The sequence below is a fragment of the Somniosus microcephalus genome, chromosome 7, assembly GCF_052327205.1.
Source record: "Somniosus microcephalus isolate GS21.2 chromosome 7, FLI_Smic_1.0, whole genome shotgun sequence".
NCBI classification, from domain to species: Eukaryota; Metazoa; Chordata; class Chondrichthyes; order Squaliformes; family Somniosidae; genus Somniosus; species Somniosus microcephalus.
In genome coordinates, this window is record NC_140993.1 from 140,869,517 (window position 1) to 140,886,489 (window position 16,973).

At 42.0% G+C, this 16,973-nt stretch overlaps 1 protein-coding gene across 6 annotated transcripts in view; it reads left to right on the forward strand.

Moving 5' to 3' along the window:
• The window catches only part of chd7 (chromodomain helicase DNA binding protein 7), a 328,856-nt gene that overhangs the window by 126,069 nt on the left and 185,814 nt on the right, over window positions 1-16,973 (forward strand). For 5 of the 6 annotated variants that reach the window (XM_085993014.1, XM_085993016.1, XM_085993018.1 and 2 more), the window contains 4 exons: window positions 2,638-2,766; window positions 8,960-9,019; window positions 9,813-9,868; window positions 14,071-14,188. In XM_085993014.1, coding sequence (XP_085849140.1) covers window positions 2,638-2,766; window positions 8,960-9,019; window positions 9,813-9,868; window positions 14,071-14,188 — 363 coding nt within the window. The remainder of the gene's footprint in view (window positions 1-2,637; window positions 2,767-8,959; window positions 9,020-9,812; window positions 9,869-14,070; window positions 14,189-16,973) is intronic. The other variant, XM_085993015.1, reaches the window with a different exon arrangement.

Sequence of the window (16,973 nt, forward strand, 5' to 3'; positions counted from 1 at the left end):
GAAGGATCAGTACTCCCAAGTACATTTGTACTAGACCTTTTTTATAGGCTAAATGTAGTACTATTAGTTTCGTACTCGATGGTCATACCAACATAACCTAAAACCTGTCTTCCCTGTTTTACCTCGCATTGTTTATGCACAGTTAACGATCGAGCAGCTACGATATGCAGATTGTTTTTCTGATCCATTTCCTTTAATGAGTGCATCTGCACTGTATAAATGTGCATGAAGTTTTTTTTAAATGTATTAATTCACGGGATGTGGGTGTTTCTGGCAAAGCCAACATTTATTGTCCATCCCTAGATGCCCTTGAGAAGGTGATGGTGAACCGATCTCTTGAGTCGCTGCAGTCAGTGTGGTGAAGCTACTCCCACAGTGCTGTTAGGTAGGGAGTTCCAAGATTTTGACCCAGCGATAATAAAGGAATGGCGATCCATTCCAAGTCAGGATGGTGTGTGACTTGGAGGTGGTCCACGCGCCTGCTGCCCTTGTCCTAAGTTGGTAGAGGCTGCAGGTTTGGGAGGTGCTTTCAAAGAAGTCTTGGCGAGTTGCTGCAGTGCATCTTGTAGATGATGCACACTGCGGCCATGGTGCGCTGGTGGTTATGGTAGAGGATGGGATGCTGATGAAATGGACTGCTTTGTCCTGGATGGTGTCTAGCTTCGAGTGTTGTTGGAACTGCACTCACCCAGGCAAGTGGAGAGTATTCCATCACACTCCTAACGTACCTTGTTTGTGGCGGAAAGGCTTTGGAATACCCAACCTTTGACCTGCTCTTGTAGCCACATTATTTATGTGGCTGGTCCAGTTAAAGTTCTGGTTAGTGGTGACCCCCCCCAACCCCCCCCAGGATGTTGATGGTGGGTGATTCGGCAATGGTAATACCATTGAATGTCCTGGAGAGGTGGTTAGACTCTCTTGTCAGAAATGATAATTACCTGGCACTTGTGTGGCGCGAATGTTAATTGCCACGTATCAGCTCAAGCCTGGATGTTGTCCAGGTCTTGCTGCATGTGGACACCGACTGCTTCATTTTCTGAGGAATTGCGAATGAAACTGAACACTGTAAACATCCCCACTTCTGACCTTATGATGGAGGAAAGGTCATATTTGAAACAGCTGAAGATGGTTGGACCTAAGGAGCGCCTGCAGCAATGTCCTGGGGCTGAGGAGATTGGCCTCCAACAACCACAACCATCTTCCTTTGTGCTCGATAGAACTTCAGCCAGTGGAGAGGTTTACCCCGATCCCCATTGACTTCAATTTTACAAAGGCTCTTTCGTGCCACACTTGGTCAAATGCTGCCTTGATGTCAAGAACAGTTACTCTCTCCTCGCATTTGGAATTCAGTTCTTTTGTCTATGTTTGGACCAAGGCTGTAATGAGGTTTGGAGCCGAGTGGCCTTGGCGGAACCCAAACTGAGTATCAGTGAGCAGGTTACTGGTGAGTACGTGCCTCTTGAGCGCACTGTCAAGGATACCTTCCATCACTTTGCTGATGATTGAGAGTAAGCTGATGGGGCGGTAATTGGCCAGATTAGAGTTTGCTAAACTACATTTACATGATTGAGCACTAGTCCACTTTAACTGAAACCTGTCGCATATGAGCTCATTCACTCAACTTATCTAAGTCATCCTGCAACTTATTTATTTGTTCTAAATTACCAATTCTGTTGAACATTTTTGTAACATTGGCAAATATGAGTGGTTCCATTTAATCCCTTCTCTAGATCGCCCACGTCTAACCCATCTCAACACTCGTCACCATTGCTGAAATGCTTATTCCCACTTTCATCACTTCTGGATATCCTTGCCTGTCCCCTATCTTCAACCCTCCTTAAACACCAACATTTCCAAAATTAAAAGTGTGTGTGTGTGATCCAAATTTTAGATTTTTGTTTCAGTGGCCCGAGTCTTGTGTCTAGCATGAATCTTACCCCTCTATCTGTTACGTCGACCCAGTTCATATTGGCTGACTCCACAACATGAAAGGCTGATTACATAGAATTTACAGCACAGAAACAGATCATTCAGCCCAACTGGTCTATGCCGGTGTTTATGCTCCACACATGCCCCCCCCCCCCCGCCCCTCTTCAGCTTAACTCTATCAGCATAACCATCTATTCCTTTCTCCTTCATGCTTCCTTTAAAATGCATCTATGCTATTCTTCTCAACTACTCCCTGTGGTATCGAGTTCCACATTCTAACCACTCTGGGTAAAGAAGTTCCTCCTGAATTCCCTATTGGATTTATTGGCGGCCATCTTGTATTAATTCAAAGCTTGTTGATAGCCACTTAAGAGAGAAACAATAGGATTAACTGGCACGGTACATTAAAAAAAACTAGTCCAGTAAGAGATGTTCTAGGGTTGGTATTAAGGTGCATAACCAGTGTTGGAACTACCCTGTAATTGCCTGATACAGAAAGCAGGTGAAAATCTGTCCCATCAGCAACATCTTGAGCATACAATTTATACACAAAACAACTTTTTTTAATACCTGTTTTTAATTTTGTAAATTCCAGATTGCTCCATTGGAATCGATGAAAACTTGATGTTGACAGCCAAACATTGCTAATTTTCCAGAATGTATTGTAACTAAACTTTTGTTGACAAATTCCGTTCCGTCACTTTTCAGAAGCGCCGCTCGAGTCGACAAGTGAAAAGAAAGCGATATACGGAGGACCTAGAGTTTAAAATATCTGATGATGATGATGCAGGAAAAGATTCTCCATTAAACACTTCGCAGTCAGAACAGGTATCGGTAGTAAGTCATTAACTATTAACAATTTAGATTAATTTAATCCAAGTTGGAAGAATTCAAGCTTTGTTTCTTACGTGAGAGATAAATATGACCATGACCAATTAGATATTTTCAATTTTTTTCCCCTTAGCTTGGGGCAAGCTGATGTATGAACAATTGTATTCATATTAATCTAGCTGTTTTTACAATAGAAATGTTGTTGCGTTTTAGAACTTTAAATACACATTTTGTTTACTCCAATTACAAAAATGTACAATGTTAAACCCTTTGAGTATTTTGTAGCATACTGAGCTAAATTTGGTTAAATGGTGTTCAATACCTAATATTATGCACAGTCAAAACCTGATATTCGCATTCTAACAACTGGTTATGCACTGTTGGAGGAAAACCATTATCTTGCTTTCACCATTGTTACAATTACCAATTACATTTAAAACAAACCACTACATTGCAAACATGAAATTTTTATCAGATTCCTGCATTCAATACATTATTGCCCTCACTTTATTACTTCTCCATCCTTTTAATTGTAATTAAAAACTGTAAGTACTTAATAGTTTCATTTACCTACAACATGGCTGCTGGTTGAGACAAACTAACGGTGCTCTACAGTGACACTCGGTGGTCAGCACCTGAAACTGCAAAAAGAGAAAATCCTTTTTGATATTAAGTTTCAATATACTATATAGCTGTTGTTGTTTTAGCACCTAATGTTTTGTAACATTGAAAATCCTTATCAGCTAACCATGTACTAGTGTCGCAAATACTGCATCCAAATTGACACTTCTAACATCTATCTATGCATTGACAAGCCTGAGATGAGCTTTCGTGCATTTTGAAATGGAATGTTGTGACTCACTCATCAATTTTAATATGCAACAGATAGTGACAAAAGCCTTTCTCAAAAATCATGACATGGGAAGTAAGGGTAATGCGTACAGAAAGTTCGCACCAAACACCATACTTTGAAAGTTATATACTAGTGGATCTCCTGTGGCGACGCTTCCAATAAGACAGAGCATACATTCTCTCATACTGTCTCTATACTGCAGCTTCTCTTCCTTATCTTCTGATGGTATCCTTTTTCTGGTTCTCTTTCCTTTTGTTTTTTTTTTCCTTCTTTCTCACTTTTTAACTATCCAGTCTTTTTCAGTTTTTTTCCCTTTCCTGTTCCTTTTGGATGGGTGGGGGTAGGAAGGCAGCACTTAAGAGCTGGTGGCTGCACAGCACCAGTTGGAGGAGACACCCAGCTACTGGTATGGGCTGGCAAGTAAATAATGTGGGAAGCAATGGGTACTGGGGTGGGAGGTGATGGGAGGAAGATGAAAAGGGCAAGGAGCACCAGGTGGAGGAGAGATCTAGGTAGTGCTGCAGATCAGCGGGTTGCAAATGCCTTTTAGGTCATCATTTGTGGGCGAGGGGAGGAATGTAGGCCACATGTTGTATTTACTGGTGGTGAATGCAGGCCAGGCCATTGGTTGAAAAGGGATGCAGCCAGAGGCAGGAACTGGTAGGATGAAAGGGTGGGAGGTAGTAGGAGGGAGAGCAAAAAGATGAGGGAAGGGGCTGAATGGGAACCTATGTTGGAGGAGGCAAATTTGGGGAAAGCCCTGTCATTCTAGTGGGTAAGCAAATTCCATTTTTTTTTTTATACCAAAGCTTATTAGTGAGTGAGCATAGATATTGAAGCCTAGATTATCTAATTGGTGTTGACCAATTTGAAATGAATGGGATAATGTTTGGAAAATCTAAGCCTAAATATCGGTAGTGTGTTTGAACAAAGATTGCATTGTAGCTGACATCAATTCCTGGCTAATCTTGTTCTCTTCCTCTTTTTCTCACTTCCCTGCCCCCAATATTTTTTCTCGTCTCCTACTGAGATCAGCTAGCTCGGCTGAAATTAGCGATTGTATCTAGAACCTTCCTGGCCTTGCGATTGCCAACTGAGCCATCAGAGGAGCATTGTATTCTGACTTATTTACTTTCCCCCCCTCTCTCATAAATTCATAGTGGAACAGATCTGGAACCTTCATGGACAGTTGAAAATATTAGCATTTGGTTTTCTGAGAGAACCAGATTCTGGGTCAGCCAATCTCTAAGGAATGGTTGGATGCCATACCTATCAGGAAAGGTTAATGTATTTGCTAGCTTGGAAATGTAGTATTACAAAGTAAGGCAACACTGAGCATATCTTTAGCAAGCGATTTTCTAAGTTTCACTGTGCACCTGTAGTTTTGTCATTGCTTCTGGTGAGATGAATCTCCTTCCTTCTGAAGTTACTACTTTGGAAAAACAATTTATCTACCTTCAAAAATTCTTCCCCAAAATAATAAATGAGTGAAAAGTTAATTTTCCAAATTAGTTTCTTTAGTAGGACGAGGAGAGAGAGAACTCTTCTGTCCCTGTATTGTCCTGCATAATTACAAATATAGATCTCAGCCAAATGAAGGCAGAGGTCAGGATGATCTTCTGAAACAGTAAACAACCCTTTGAATTAAAATGCTGTCCATACACTACCTTTCCTCTCAGGTGTAAACCACCATGTGATACTATTTTGGAAGAGGAGAGGAATTCTCCCAGTGTCCTAGTTAACATGTATTCCTCAACCAACATCACTAAAACAGATTATCTGGTCATTACCTTATTGCTGTAAATGGGAGCTTGCTGTGGGAGCATGTTAGCTGCCATATTTCCTACATTACAACAGTTACTACCCTTCGTTGGCAGTAAAGCACTTTGGGATGTTCAGAGGTTGTGAAAGGCACTATATAAAATGCAAGTTCTTTTTTTCCTACCTTCTGGACTTAAAACCTGACTGAGTTTTGTTTTGTGTTTCCGCTGCTCCTGTTTGCATCTGTATTGGGTGTCTGGGAAAAGACCCGATCCTAGCAGTGGCGCTCGGGAGCAGAACTGACTTCAGTCTCCCCAGTCTGAGCTTTTTGTGTCCTTCTTTCCCCTCAAGTCTTGGATACTCCCAAAATCAGTATACAGGAAACTCTTTGGTATCCGGCACCGACGGGACCGGGATGGTGCAGGTTGATTAAAAATTCCGGATGACGGAGAGGGTTATCTACCGAGGCTATTTTAAACAAACAAAAATAAACAAATTAAGAAATGTGCAGTATACAGTAATTGGGTACTCACCTACAGAATGTTGTGTTAAATGGATGGTGGAAGATGCTTGATTAAGTACAGTACTGCCAGTTGAGGGTAATCCCTAACTCTTTAATTACTTAACAGTAAAACAAAACTTATACAGTAAACGACTGTATACAGTACTGTAGTTGACTGTACACTTATTCCAAGTCAGCTGGTTCATCAGGAATATTCATGCCAGCTGGGTCATCAGGATCATGCGCTTCAACAGATTCTTCAGGCACTTCCACTGCTTCAACTCTTTTGGAAGCTTTCCTAAACATGTCCCGGATGTCTGCTTGCTTAGTGGACTCTTGCCTTTTTTGTAGAAAGGTGGAATGCAGAATATGGAGGTACATAACTTCTTGGGCAGAGCAGCAAGGCTGCCTTTCAACAAATTGGAGGATTAAAGCAAATCCTTCTGCAGCTTTAGCCCAAGAAATCATCTTCTCTTCAGAAATCTCATCCTCTTCACTTTCCATCTCACTTTCCTTTCCTTTTCTTTGGATCCAAAACAGTCTCAATTATTTCATCATCACTTAGCATATGCACAACAGCAACTTCTCTATCTGCATCAACCCACTGTTCAATATCACTTTCACTGAGGTTACGTAGAGGGTTTGCTGGGCCTACATTTTTCACCATGCCAGCCATTTCCATTATTGTACTCTTCTTGGGATGAACATTGAACCCATGAAATTCCTCCTCTGAAGAAGAACCTTCAGCAAACATCACAGAAGGCCACAATTTGCACCAGGCTTGTCTCAAAGTGTGACCTTTCACCAAGTTCCAGGAGCATGCAGCATTAAAGATGGCATCTTTAAGATTGTATTCCTTCTGAACTGCGTGAATATTGTCATCTTGGTTTATCAGTTTACGTAGGAAGTCTTTCTTGTAATGACACTTGAGATTTTGGATAATGCCCTGGTCCATGGGTTGTATGAGAGAAGTTGCATTTGGTGGGAAATAAATGGTGAAAATATTTCCCGAAACCAGCTTGGATTCATGCGGAAGGGGTCTACAATTATCAAGCAATAAAATGCATTTGCTATCTTCAGGTTTCCCTATTTTACGGAAATGTTCCCTCACAGATGGAACAAAAATATGATGGAACCAATACGAAAAGATTTCCTTATCCATCCAAGCGTTTCTTTGAGCTTTGTACTCAACAGGTAAGTGCCTCACATTTTTAAATGCACGGGGATTTTTATACTTCCCAATAACAAGAAGTTTAACCCGGTGTGATCCAGCAGCGTTCGCACATGTTAGCACGGTTACACGATCTTTATTTTTCTTGTAACCTGAAGCATTAGCCTCACTAGCCCCAGCAAGCGTTGATTCTGGCAAAAACCTCCAAAATAAGCCAGTTTCATCGGCATTGTATATCTGTGCTGGCGACAAATCATGTTGCTGCACAATCCGATTGAAATAATCACAGTATTCTTCTGCGGCGTCGTGATCAGCTGATTTCTTCTCCCCGGAAATATCGAGTCGTCGTATCCCGTGCCGTAACTTGAAGCACGTTAGCCATCCCTCGGAGAAAGCACACTTGTCAGTGAGCTCCATCTTTACATAGAAATCCTTCGCTTTCTCGATTAGCATGGGTCTGGAAAGTGGAACACCCTCTGAGCGCTTAAGAGAAAACCACTCATAAAGCACGGTATCCAGCTCTTCAAGCTTAGGCTTACGAAGAGCACGCCGTTTCTCTTAGATGTCTCCGAGCTTGAATAAAACTTGAGCAGCTTATCCTTCTGCGATTTGATGTCGTAGATTGTTGACGAACCGATTTTGAATTCATTCATAATGTTGATATGCTTCTCCCCTTTCTAGTCGTTGGCATATCTCGATTTTCTGCTTTAATGTTAACACCACTCTCTTCCTTTTGCTTGGACCAACTTTTGGGAATTCCATAATGCAAGATGGGGGAGATAATTCACAATAAAGATGGAGAGACACACAGAAAAATGGCGGATCGGAAGAGACTACCAGCAGCATGGGAGAGTCAGACTCCTGTTATTGAGGTGTTCCAACTTCGGACAGCGCCAAGAAGCCGAGTAGTGGCAGTTTGGAGAACTACCCCCACTGACTAACTTGGCCACCGCGGGAGACTCGGACTCGGCAACATTTCCGGTTATTGAGGTGTTGTTTTCGGAGTATGAATTTTGCCGGTTAATAGAGAATTCCGGATATTTAGGTGCCGTTTAAACGAGAGTTTCCTGTATTACAAAAAATAAAATCGATTTGAGTGAAACCTCAATTTTTTTTCACACTCCCCTCAAACAAACTTTTGAAAAACTTGCAAATACGATTCATTTCACTGCATAGCGCTTGCTTCAGAAAAGAAACAAGCTGGAATTGATTGCTAATTAATGCTAGTTCATTTTTGCTCAGTCTGGTATTCTGTGGTGGGATAGCATTGTGCAATCTTGTGGCATTTGCTCAAAGAAACATTGTTGGGATTTGTTGCCATTGTTTGGACTGTTTTATGCAGGACTTTGAAAATCTCAAACAATAAGGACTACACCTATAGTAAGTTACTTTGATGGCATTTCATTAAAATATATCCCATAGATGCTTTACAGTGTCTTGATATAGTACTGAACAAGTTTACAAGATACTCCGTATTTTGATTGCAGTAGTTCTTATGGAGGAAGTGGTTTGCAATATGCAAATTATGCAAGGAAACCATCTAAATAGCTAGGGCTAAAGAGTGAAGCAAACTGACAGTGTGATAAAGATTACTGGTTTTAAACAGATAACTAATTTGTACGTGCAGTAGTTTAGATTTTGACTGCTCACTTGATTTAGACCTAATTAGAAAATAAGTGTGAAAATTATGTTCTGTTCCCATTTTCTACATTTTTAATGCCCTTTCCCTCAGTTCCACGGCATTATTCCTTTGCAGGAGAGTGCATTTGTCAACTTGTTCCGATCTTCAGTCAGTGGTGCTGCTAAGGCACCTGTGAAGTTGTTTGTGAGCAGCATGTGATTATAAGCATGTACGTATGTCTATAATATATTCAGATTTGCAGCAGTGTTTATTATTAAAACATTTTTTTAGGAGCCTGCAGCTGGTCCAGTTACCGAAAAGATCATGAGCATGCGACTAGTAAAGAAAACTGTAAGTATTAAAATGTTCTTGTTTTAAAGTGTAGCGTATGGGGAATAATTGACTAACTGGTCTTTTCATAATTCTCAATTTTCAGTCTGAAGTACAGATATTTGATCTGTCAGTAACAGCTGGCAGCCATGTAACAGTAGCAATACAGAATTTGAGCGTATTTAAATCCTTTTAGCGGCTGTTGATGATATGGAGTGACTGCAATTTAGTATTCTGAATGGCTGGCCATATACTGAAAATGCATCAATGTAAAATGTACCTATACTACAACAATAATATATAATTCTGGGTTTACTAGCTTCTGTTTGAATTTAACATTTTCACTGGTAAAGGGGCCAAATTTTAAATTGTAACACTTTTTGAGATTAGTTTTTAAGATTGCCAACAATAATACATGTGGCTTCCAGTAGTGCAGCTGCAAACTGGCTGCTGCCTCAGGAAATGGTACATTTGGCATCTGCTTAACGCTGTGGGTTTGGCAGGAAGCCAGGTCGAGGTCAGGTTATTGTGAATGGAGTAGCTGGTGGTTAAGGAGGAGATAAAATGATTCATGAGTTGGTTGACACAGTAAGCAGAGTAGTTGGAATTGATAGCTTTTTGTAGGGGTATTGCAGGGGAAAAAAGTAATCCCCGCCAAAGGAAACTTTTGGTGTTCTTTTCTTTCTAATTCTACTTAAGCACATTACAACTGTGTCCCTAACCACTTCATAGTAGTGAAGTGCCTGGAGATTTAAGTGACAGTGACAAATGATTTGTGTTAACATCAGATTCTATAATGTGCTTGTGATTTCAGACCGAGTCTGGAGAAGAGGTGGAAGTAGAAGAATTATTTGTCAAATACAAAAACTAGTAAGTATATTTGTCGGTTAAGTTTAAAGCTGAAATGCTACATTGTATTCTTTCCCCACGTTAGTGACACTGTACCATAAAGTAGACTGATGAAAATTATGTCCTTGTGAAGCCTGTAAGGGTTCCTGCCCTGAGCATGATTTTGGGAGGTAATGAGTGGAAAAAATAAGTACCATCAGGCTCAAATTGTATGCCTCTCAATGTTCTCATGAAAGCCTTGGTGGCTCCCTCATATTAATTGAGAAACTTACTACATGTTTTGCACCTACGTATCTCTTATAATTATCTCCAATATCACTTTCATAAACATTTAACAAATTGCAAATGAACAGGCAGGAAACATACCAATGAGCAAGTAACAAAAATAAACAAAAACTGCCCGTCAAGAAGCACCAAAGAGGTAGGCAATAAACAATGAAATAGCAGCAGCAAACGCCAATCAAATTAACAAGGAGCAGAAGGGCGATAATTAAACCACTCCAAAAAAAAAAAAAACTTTTTGGCTGCCATCTTCTGTCAATAACCAACAGTTTTCGTATTAAAAATAAGGTCTCTAACATATGTGAAATATAAACAGAAAATGCTGGAAGTACTCAGCCGGTCAGGCAGCATCTGTGGAGAGAGAAACACAGTTAACGTTTCAGGTCTGTGACCTTCAGAACTGGAAAATGTTACAGATGTACAGGAAACTTTGTGATATCCGGCACTGACGGGACTGGCGTGTTGCCGATCTATCAAAACTGCCGGACATACAAAGTTAATGTTGAAACATACGGAGGTTTTTATCTCCGTATCTGACAACAAACACTGTTGCTTAGCAACAGCTTCTAAAGAGTCGGCTGCAGCTGCAAGTGTCTGTAGCTGAAGCTGTTGCTATAGCTACAGACCTTGCAGTGGCTGACTGGGAAAAAAAGAACGAGATCAAAAAAAAACTTACAGAAAACGGCTCCTGATTTTTACCGTTAGATCGAGTATTCCGGACATACAACCTCCGGATAAACCAAAGTTTCCTGTAACAGGTTTTAAGAGAGTGCAGAGGCAGAGAAAGGGGTGAGGGAGGGGAGGAAAGAACAAAAGGGAAGGTCTATGATCGGGTGGAAGGCTGGAGAGATTTAATGAACCGCATCTGGTGTCTGGAAAAAAATGGGAGCAGTGGTTATGATCTGAAATGGTTAAACTTGAAGTTGCATCTGGAAGGCTATAAAGTGGCTCCACTGTAGTTGACAGGAATTAAAGGTAGATTTCCAGCATCTGCATTATTTTGCCTTTAATGATGTGAATTGTGTAATTTTTAAACTTGCCTATAGAGTGTGTTTTGTGCATTTGAAACTTTTACATAGATGTTTCCATTCAGAGCTTTTTCACTGTCTTGGGAGCATGGTGTTTCATCATGTTGAGTTCCTTGGGTCCCTGAGTAAAGGGGTTTAGGCAAATAGCAGACTCTCAAAATGTGCCAGTGTCACACCAATGGACTACAAATGCACCAGTGCACATTGCATGTCGCTCTGAGACGCATCCCTCCCCAGAATGCAGACTAAGGCTGCCTTTTTCTTCAGTCTAACAGTAATGTGCAGGTGGATGAGGCTTACAAACCTGGAGAATTTGAACATGGGTCTAACAGGTGGTGTTAACCATGGTATCTAGCCCAGTTCTTGCCCCATCCCAAATTATTTTTGATAATGGTGTTGGCTATTTGACAACCCCTTTCCTTGTAAAGGGTGTGCTGGAAAATAGTAAGCGTTCCTTTTAACATTTAATAATTGAGGTTTTCCTTATCTTGTTTTTCTAAGCAAAATAGCTAAACTGTTTGCATTTATATGTATATAAACAAGTATAATAATGAATAGTCAGCATGGATTTCAAAAGGGAAAATCTTGGCTTGACCAAACTTATTCAATTTTTTGACGAGGTTAAGAGAGAGAGTAGACAGTGGTAATGCAGTAGATGTAATTTATCTAGATTTTCAAAATGCCTTCGATAAGGTACCCCATAATAGACTGGTGAATGAGGTCAGAGAATGCGGAGTCAGGGGACAAGTAGCAGAATGGATTGCTAGCTGGCTTCAAGACAGAAAGCAGAGTGGGAGTAAAGGGTAGCTATTCACAGTGGCAGAAGGTGGGTAGTGGTGTTCCACAAGGATCAGTGCTGGGACCACTGCTGTTCACAATTTACATTAACGATTTAGATTTTGGAATCAAAAACAATTTCTAAATTTGTGGATGCCATAAAATTGGGGGAGGGGGAATAGTCAATACTAAGGAGGACTGCAACAAATTATAGGAGGGCATTAATAAACTTGCAGATGGGCAAATAATTGGTAAATAAAGTTCAACACAGACAAATGTGAGGTATTACATTTTGGTAGGAAGAATAGGGAGGTCACTCACTTGGAGGGTGGGAGTCTAGGTGGGGTAGAGGAACAAAGGGATCTCGGAGTACAAATACACAAATCACAAAGTTGCACCACAGGTTAGCAAGGCCATTAAAAATGCAAACCAAGCACTAGGGTTTATTTCTAGAGGGATAGAATTGAAAAGTAGGGAAGTTATGCTAAACCTGTATTGAACCTTGGTTAGACCACACTTGGGGTACTGTGTGCAGTTCTGGTCGCCGTATTAAAAAGGATATAGAGGCACTGGAGAGGGTGCAGAGAAGATTTCCAAGGATGATACCAGAAATGCGAGGGTATACATATCGGGAAAGGATGAACAGGCTGGGTCTCTCCTCTTGAAAAAAGGCTGAAGGGGTAAACTAATAGAGGTCTTTAAAATTATGAAAGGTTTTGATAGAGTGGAAAGAGAGAGACTGTTTCCACTTGTGGAGAAGAGCATAACTAGAGGCCATCACTATAAGATAGTCACCAAGAAATCCAATAGGGAATTCAGAAGAAACTTCTTTACCCAAAGAGTGGTGAGAATGTGGAACTCGCTATATAATAATGGCCTCCTGTCTCAGGCGATCCAAGATCAATACCATCACTGAGACTGCTTACTCAGGGATGTCGGTGCTAATATGAGTAAGTTTAGGGAAACCAGTAAGTTAATGTAATTGGGATTTGCACTGATACACTGATAGAATCATAGAAATTTCAGTTGAAGGCATTTTGCCTTTTGTGATCATGATCTGCCATACTTGTACTGGGCTCTGTCCAGACCAGCTGATCTATGTCCATCAGTTCATAGAGCTAGGCATCAGTGCTGCCCACTACTGGCCACAGGTTATCTTCCTCTACTGTTTTGAGCTTCGTATCAAAGGGCACGGCATTGAAGGTAGAATTCTGCCCATCAATTAGCTAACACAGCACAGATCTGATATTGAACCAAGGATTTGTTGGTCTACATGCCTTAGTACATGTACAGTACATGTGTGCAAAGTGTCTTTTTCATTAAGGATGCTGAAATGCAATGGCAGAATAATAAAGTTGCTCAGCATTTAGATACTTCTATGTAAAATAGCTTGGAGTGGAGCAATCCTAATTTTACTAAGTATGAAGGAGCCTTTTCATGCACATAAGTAGATTTACTTGAACGTAAAGGGCAGAGAATTATTCCTGGAAGATATTAATCTAGCTTTATCTGAGGCAGTCTGCCCATGTTCTGAATCTGCAGCTACCTGAATCAGGTTTTTTGATGCATTTTTTTTGGAGCCTTTATTTGTCATGGAGGCCACTGAGCTTTAATTGTTGGTTATAGATTTCTCACGATAATACTAAAAATGAGATCCATTATTATAACATCAATAATTTAACCAAATTTTAAGATTTACCTTCCTCTAAGAAAATGTGCTAACAGACTTATGAGCAACAGGTTGGCAACTATTATATATTAGGTTATCCCCCTGCTTTGTAATTGAAAGCCCCTTATTTGGAGAACCGGTATTTCCCTTTTTATGTTTATTTGCCTTTGACTACATAACTAGTTGTGGTCTGAAAAATAATTCCCTCTGTGAAGACTTTGAGACGTTGCATTAATATGATTAGGCACGTATGAATGTGTATTTCTGTACCCTTTTATTTGTTCTAATACATTCTAGAGGAATTAAAACATTCTCCCCACCCCCCAGGAAAGTACAATTAAGCTGTTATTTCTTCTAGCATCAATTTATAAATGAGATCCATTGTATGTAGTAATGGAATATTTCATAGTTTTGCTTGGTGATGTGGACTCACTCAATCCTAGTTATTTTTTTCCCCCTCTGTTCAGTTCTTACCTTCATTGTCAGTGGACCACAGTGGAGCAGCTGGCAAAGGACAAGAGAATTCATCAGAAGATTAAACGCTTCAAAGCAAAGCAGGCACAAATGAATAAATTTCTCACTGAGGTCAGCAATTGCTCCATTTTTATAGAAGATCAGTTGATCTACCATGGTGTTGCTCAAAGATGAAACATTTTATAAAACTCATTTTTAACTTGTTTTCCATTGTTACATTCTTTGTCTTCCATACACTCATACATTTTCCTTTGTCAGTATCTTTATCCCTAATTTTCTATTTATCTTTCTTGCCTCTTTCTGTAAGTCTCTCCTTTGTTATATCTCCTCTCTACCTGTTGTCTGTTATCTTCCCTGTTTGTTTTACTTGCCCTTTGCTCACGTGTCCACACTTGCTCTCTCGTGCGATCACTTATGCCCTCCCTCTGTCTCTCATTCCCTCTCTCTATCTGTCTCTCTCTCTCCTCCCTCCCTCTGCCTGCATCTCTCCTCCCTCCCTCTCGCATAAGATCAAAAGAAATAGGAGTAGGAGTAGGCCATATGGCCCCTCGAGCCTGCTCCGCCATTCAATAAGATCATGGCTAAACGTCTACATCAACTCCACTTTTCTGCCCCATCCCCATATCCCTCAATTCCCTTAGTGTCCAAAAATCTATCAATCTCGGTCTTGAATATACTCATCGATTGAGCATCCACAGCCCTCTTGGGTAGAGAATTCCAAAGATTCACAACACTCTGAGTGAAGAAATTGCTCCTCATCTCAGTCCCAAATGTCCAACCCATTATCCTGAGACTGTGACCCCTAGTTCTAGACTCTCCAGCCATGGGAAACAGCCTCTCCACATCTATTCTGTCAAGCCCTCTAAGAATTTTATATGTTGCAGTCAGATCACCTCTCATTCATCTAAATTCCAGAGCGTATAGGCCCATTCTACTCAATCTCTCTTCCTCTCATCCCAGAATTCAATCCAGTGGACCTTCATTGCACCCCCTCCAAAGCAAGTATATCCTTCCTTGGGTAAGGAGACCAAAATTGTACACGGTACTCAAGGTGTGGTCTCGCCAAAGCCCTATATAATTACAGCAAGAGTTCATTACTGTTGCACTCCAACCCCCTTGCAATAAAGATTAACCTACTATTTGCCTTCCTAATTGCTTGCTGTACCTGCATGTTAACTTTCTGTGATTCATGTACAAGGACACCCAAATCCCTCTGAATACCAACATTTACTAGTCTCACCATTTAAAAAATATTCCTGCTTTTCCATTCTTCCTATCAAAGGGGATAATTTCACACTTCCCCGCGTTATACTCCATCTGCACCCTTCTTGCCCAATCACTTGCAGCCTCTTTACATCCTCCTCGCAGCTTACATTCCTAGCTTTGTATCATAAGCAAACTTGGATACATTACACTCAGTCCCTTCATCTAAGTCATTAATATAGATTATAAATAGCTGAGACCCAAGCACTGATCCTTGTGGCACTCCCTGCCATGCCAAAAATGACCTGTTTATTCATACTCTGTTTTCTGACAATAAACCAATCCTCAATCCATGCTAATCATCCCATGAGCCGTAATCTCGTCTAACCACCTCTTGTGTGGCACCTTATTGAATGCCTTCTGAAAATACAAATATATTGCATTCACTGGTTCCTTTTTTATCTACCCTGCTAGTTACACCCTCAAAAAACTCCAATAGATTTGTCAAAGATGATTTCTCTTTCATAAAACCATGTTGACTCTGCCTGATCATATTGTGATTTTCCAAGTGCCCTGTTACCACGTCCTTAATAGTGGATTCTAGCATTTTCCCTACTAATGATGTCAGGCTAACTGGCCTATAGCTCTCTCTTTTCTTTCTCCCTCCTTTCTTGAATAATGGTGTTATATTTGCTACCTTGCAATCTACAGGGACCTTTCTAGAATCTAGCCACCTCTTTTAAAACCCTAGGGTGTAAGCCATCATCTCCACCCTCCCTCTGCCTGCCCCTCTCCTCTCCTCTCCCTCCTTCCTCCCTCCCTCCCTTTGCTTGGCTCTCTCCTCACCCCTCCTCCCTCCCTCTGCCTGCCTCTCTCCTCCCCTCCCTCCCTCTGCCTGCCCCCTCCTCCCTTCCTCTGCCTGCCTCTATCCTCTCCTTCCCTTCCCCTTCCTGGCTCTCTCCTCACCTCACCCCTTCTCCCTCCCTCTGCCTGGCCCCCTCCTCCCCCCTCCCTCTGCCTGTCTCTCTTCCCTCTCCCCCTCCCTTTGCCAGCCTCTCTTCTCTCTCCCTCTGCCTGCCTCTCTCCTCACCCCTCCATCCCTCCCTCTGCCTGGCTCTCTCCTCACCCCTCCATCCCTCCCTCTGCCTGACTCTCTCCTCACCCCTCCATCCCTCCCTCTGCCTGGCTCTCTCCTCATCCCTCCCTCTGCCTGGCTTGCTCCCCCTCTGCCTGGCTGTCTCCTCACCCCTCCATCCCTCCCTCTGCCTGGCTCTCTCCTCATCCCTCCCTCTGCCTGGCTCGCTCCCCCTCTGCCTGGCTCTCTCCTCACCCCTCTATCCCTCCCTCTGCCTGGCTCTCTCCTCATCCCTCCCTCTGCCTGGCTCGCTCCCCCTCTGCCTGGCTCTCTCCTCACCCCTCCATCCCTTCCTCTGCCTGGCTCTCTCCTCACCCCTCCATCCCTCCCTCTGCCTGGCTCTCTCCTCACCCCTCCATCCCTCCCTCTGCCTGGCTCTCTCCCCCTCTGCCTGGCTCTCTCCTCATCCCTCCCTCTGCCTGGCTCGCTCCCCCTCTGCCTGGCTCTCTCCTCACCCCTCCATCCCTTCCTCTGCCTGGCTCTCTCCTCACCCCTCCATCCCTCCCTCTGCCTGGCTCTCCCCTCCCTCTGCCTGGCTCTCTCCTCACCCCTCTATCC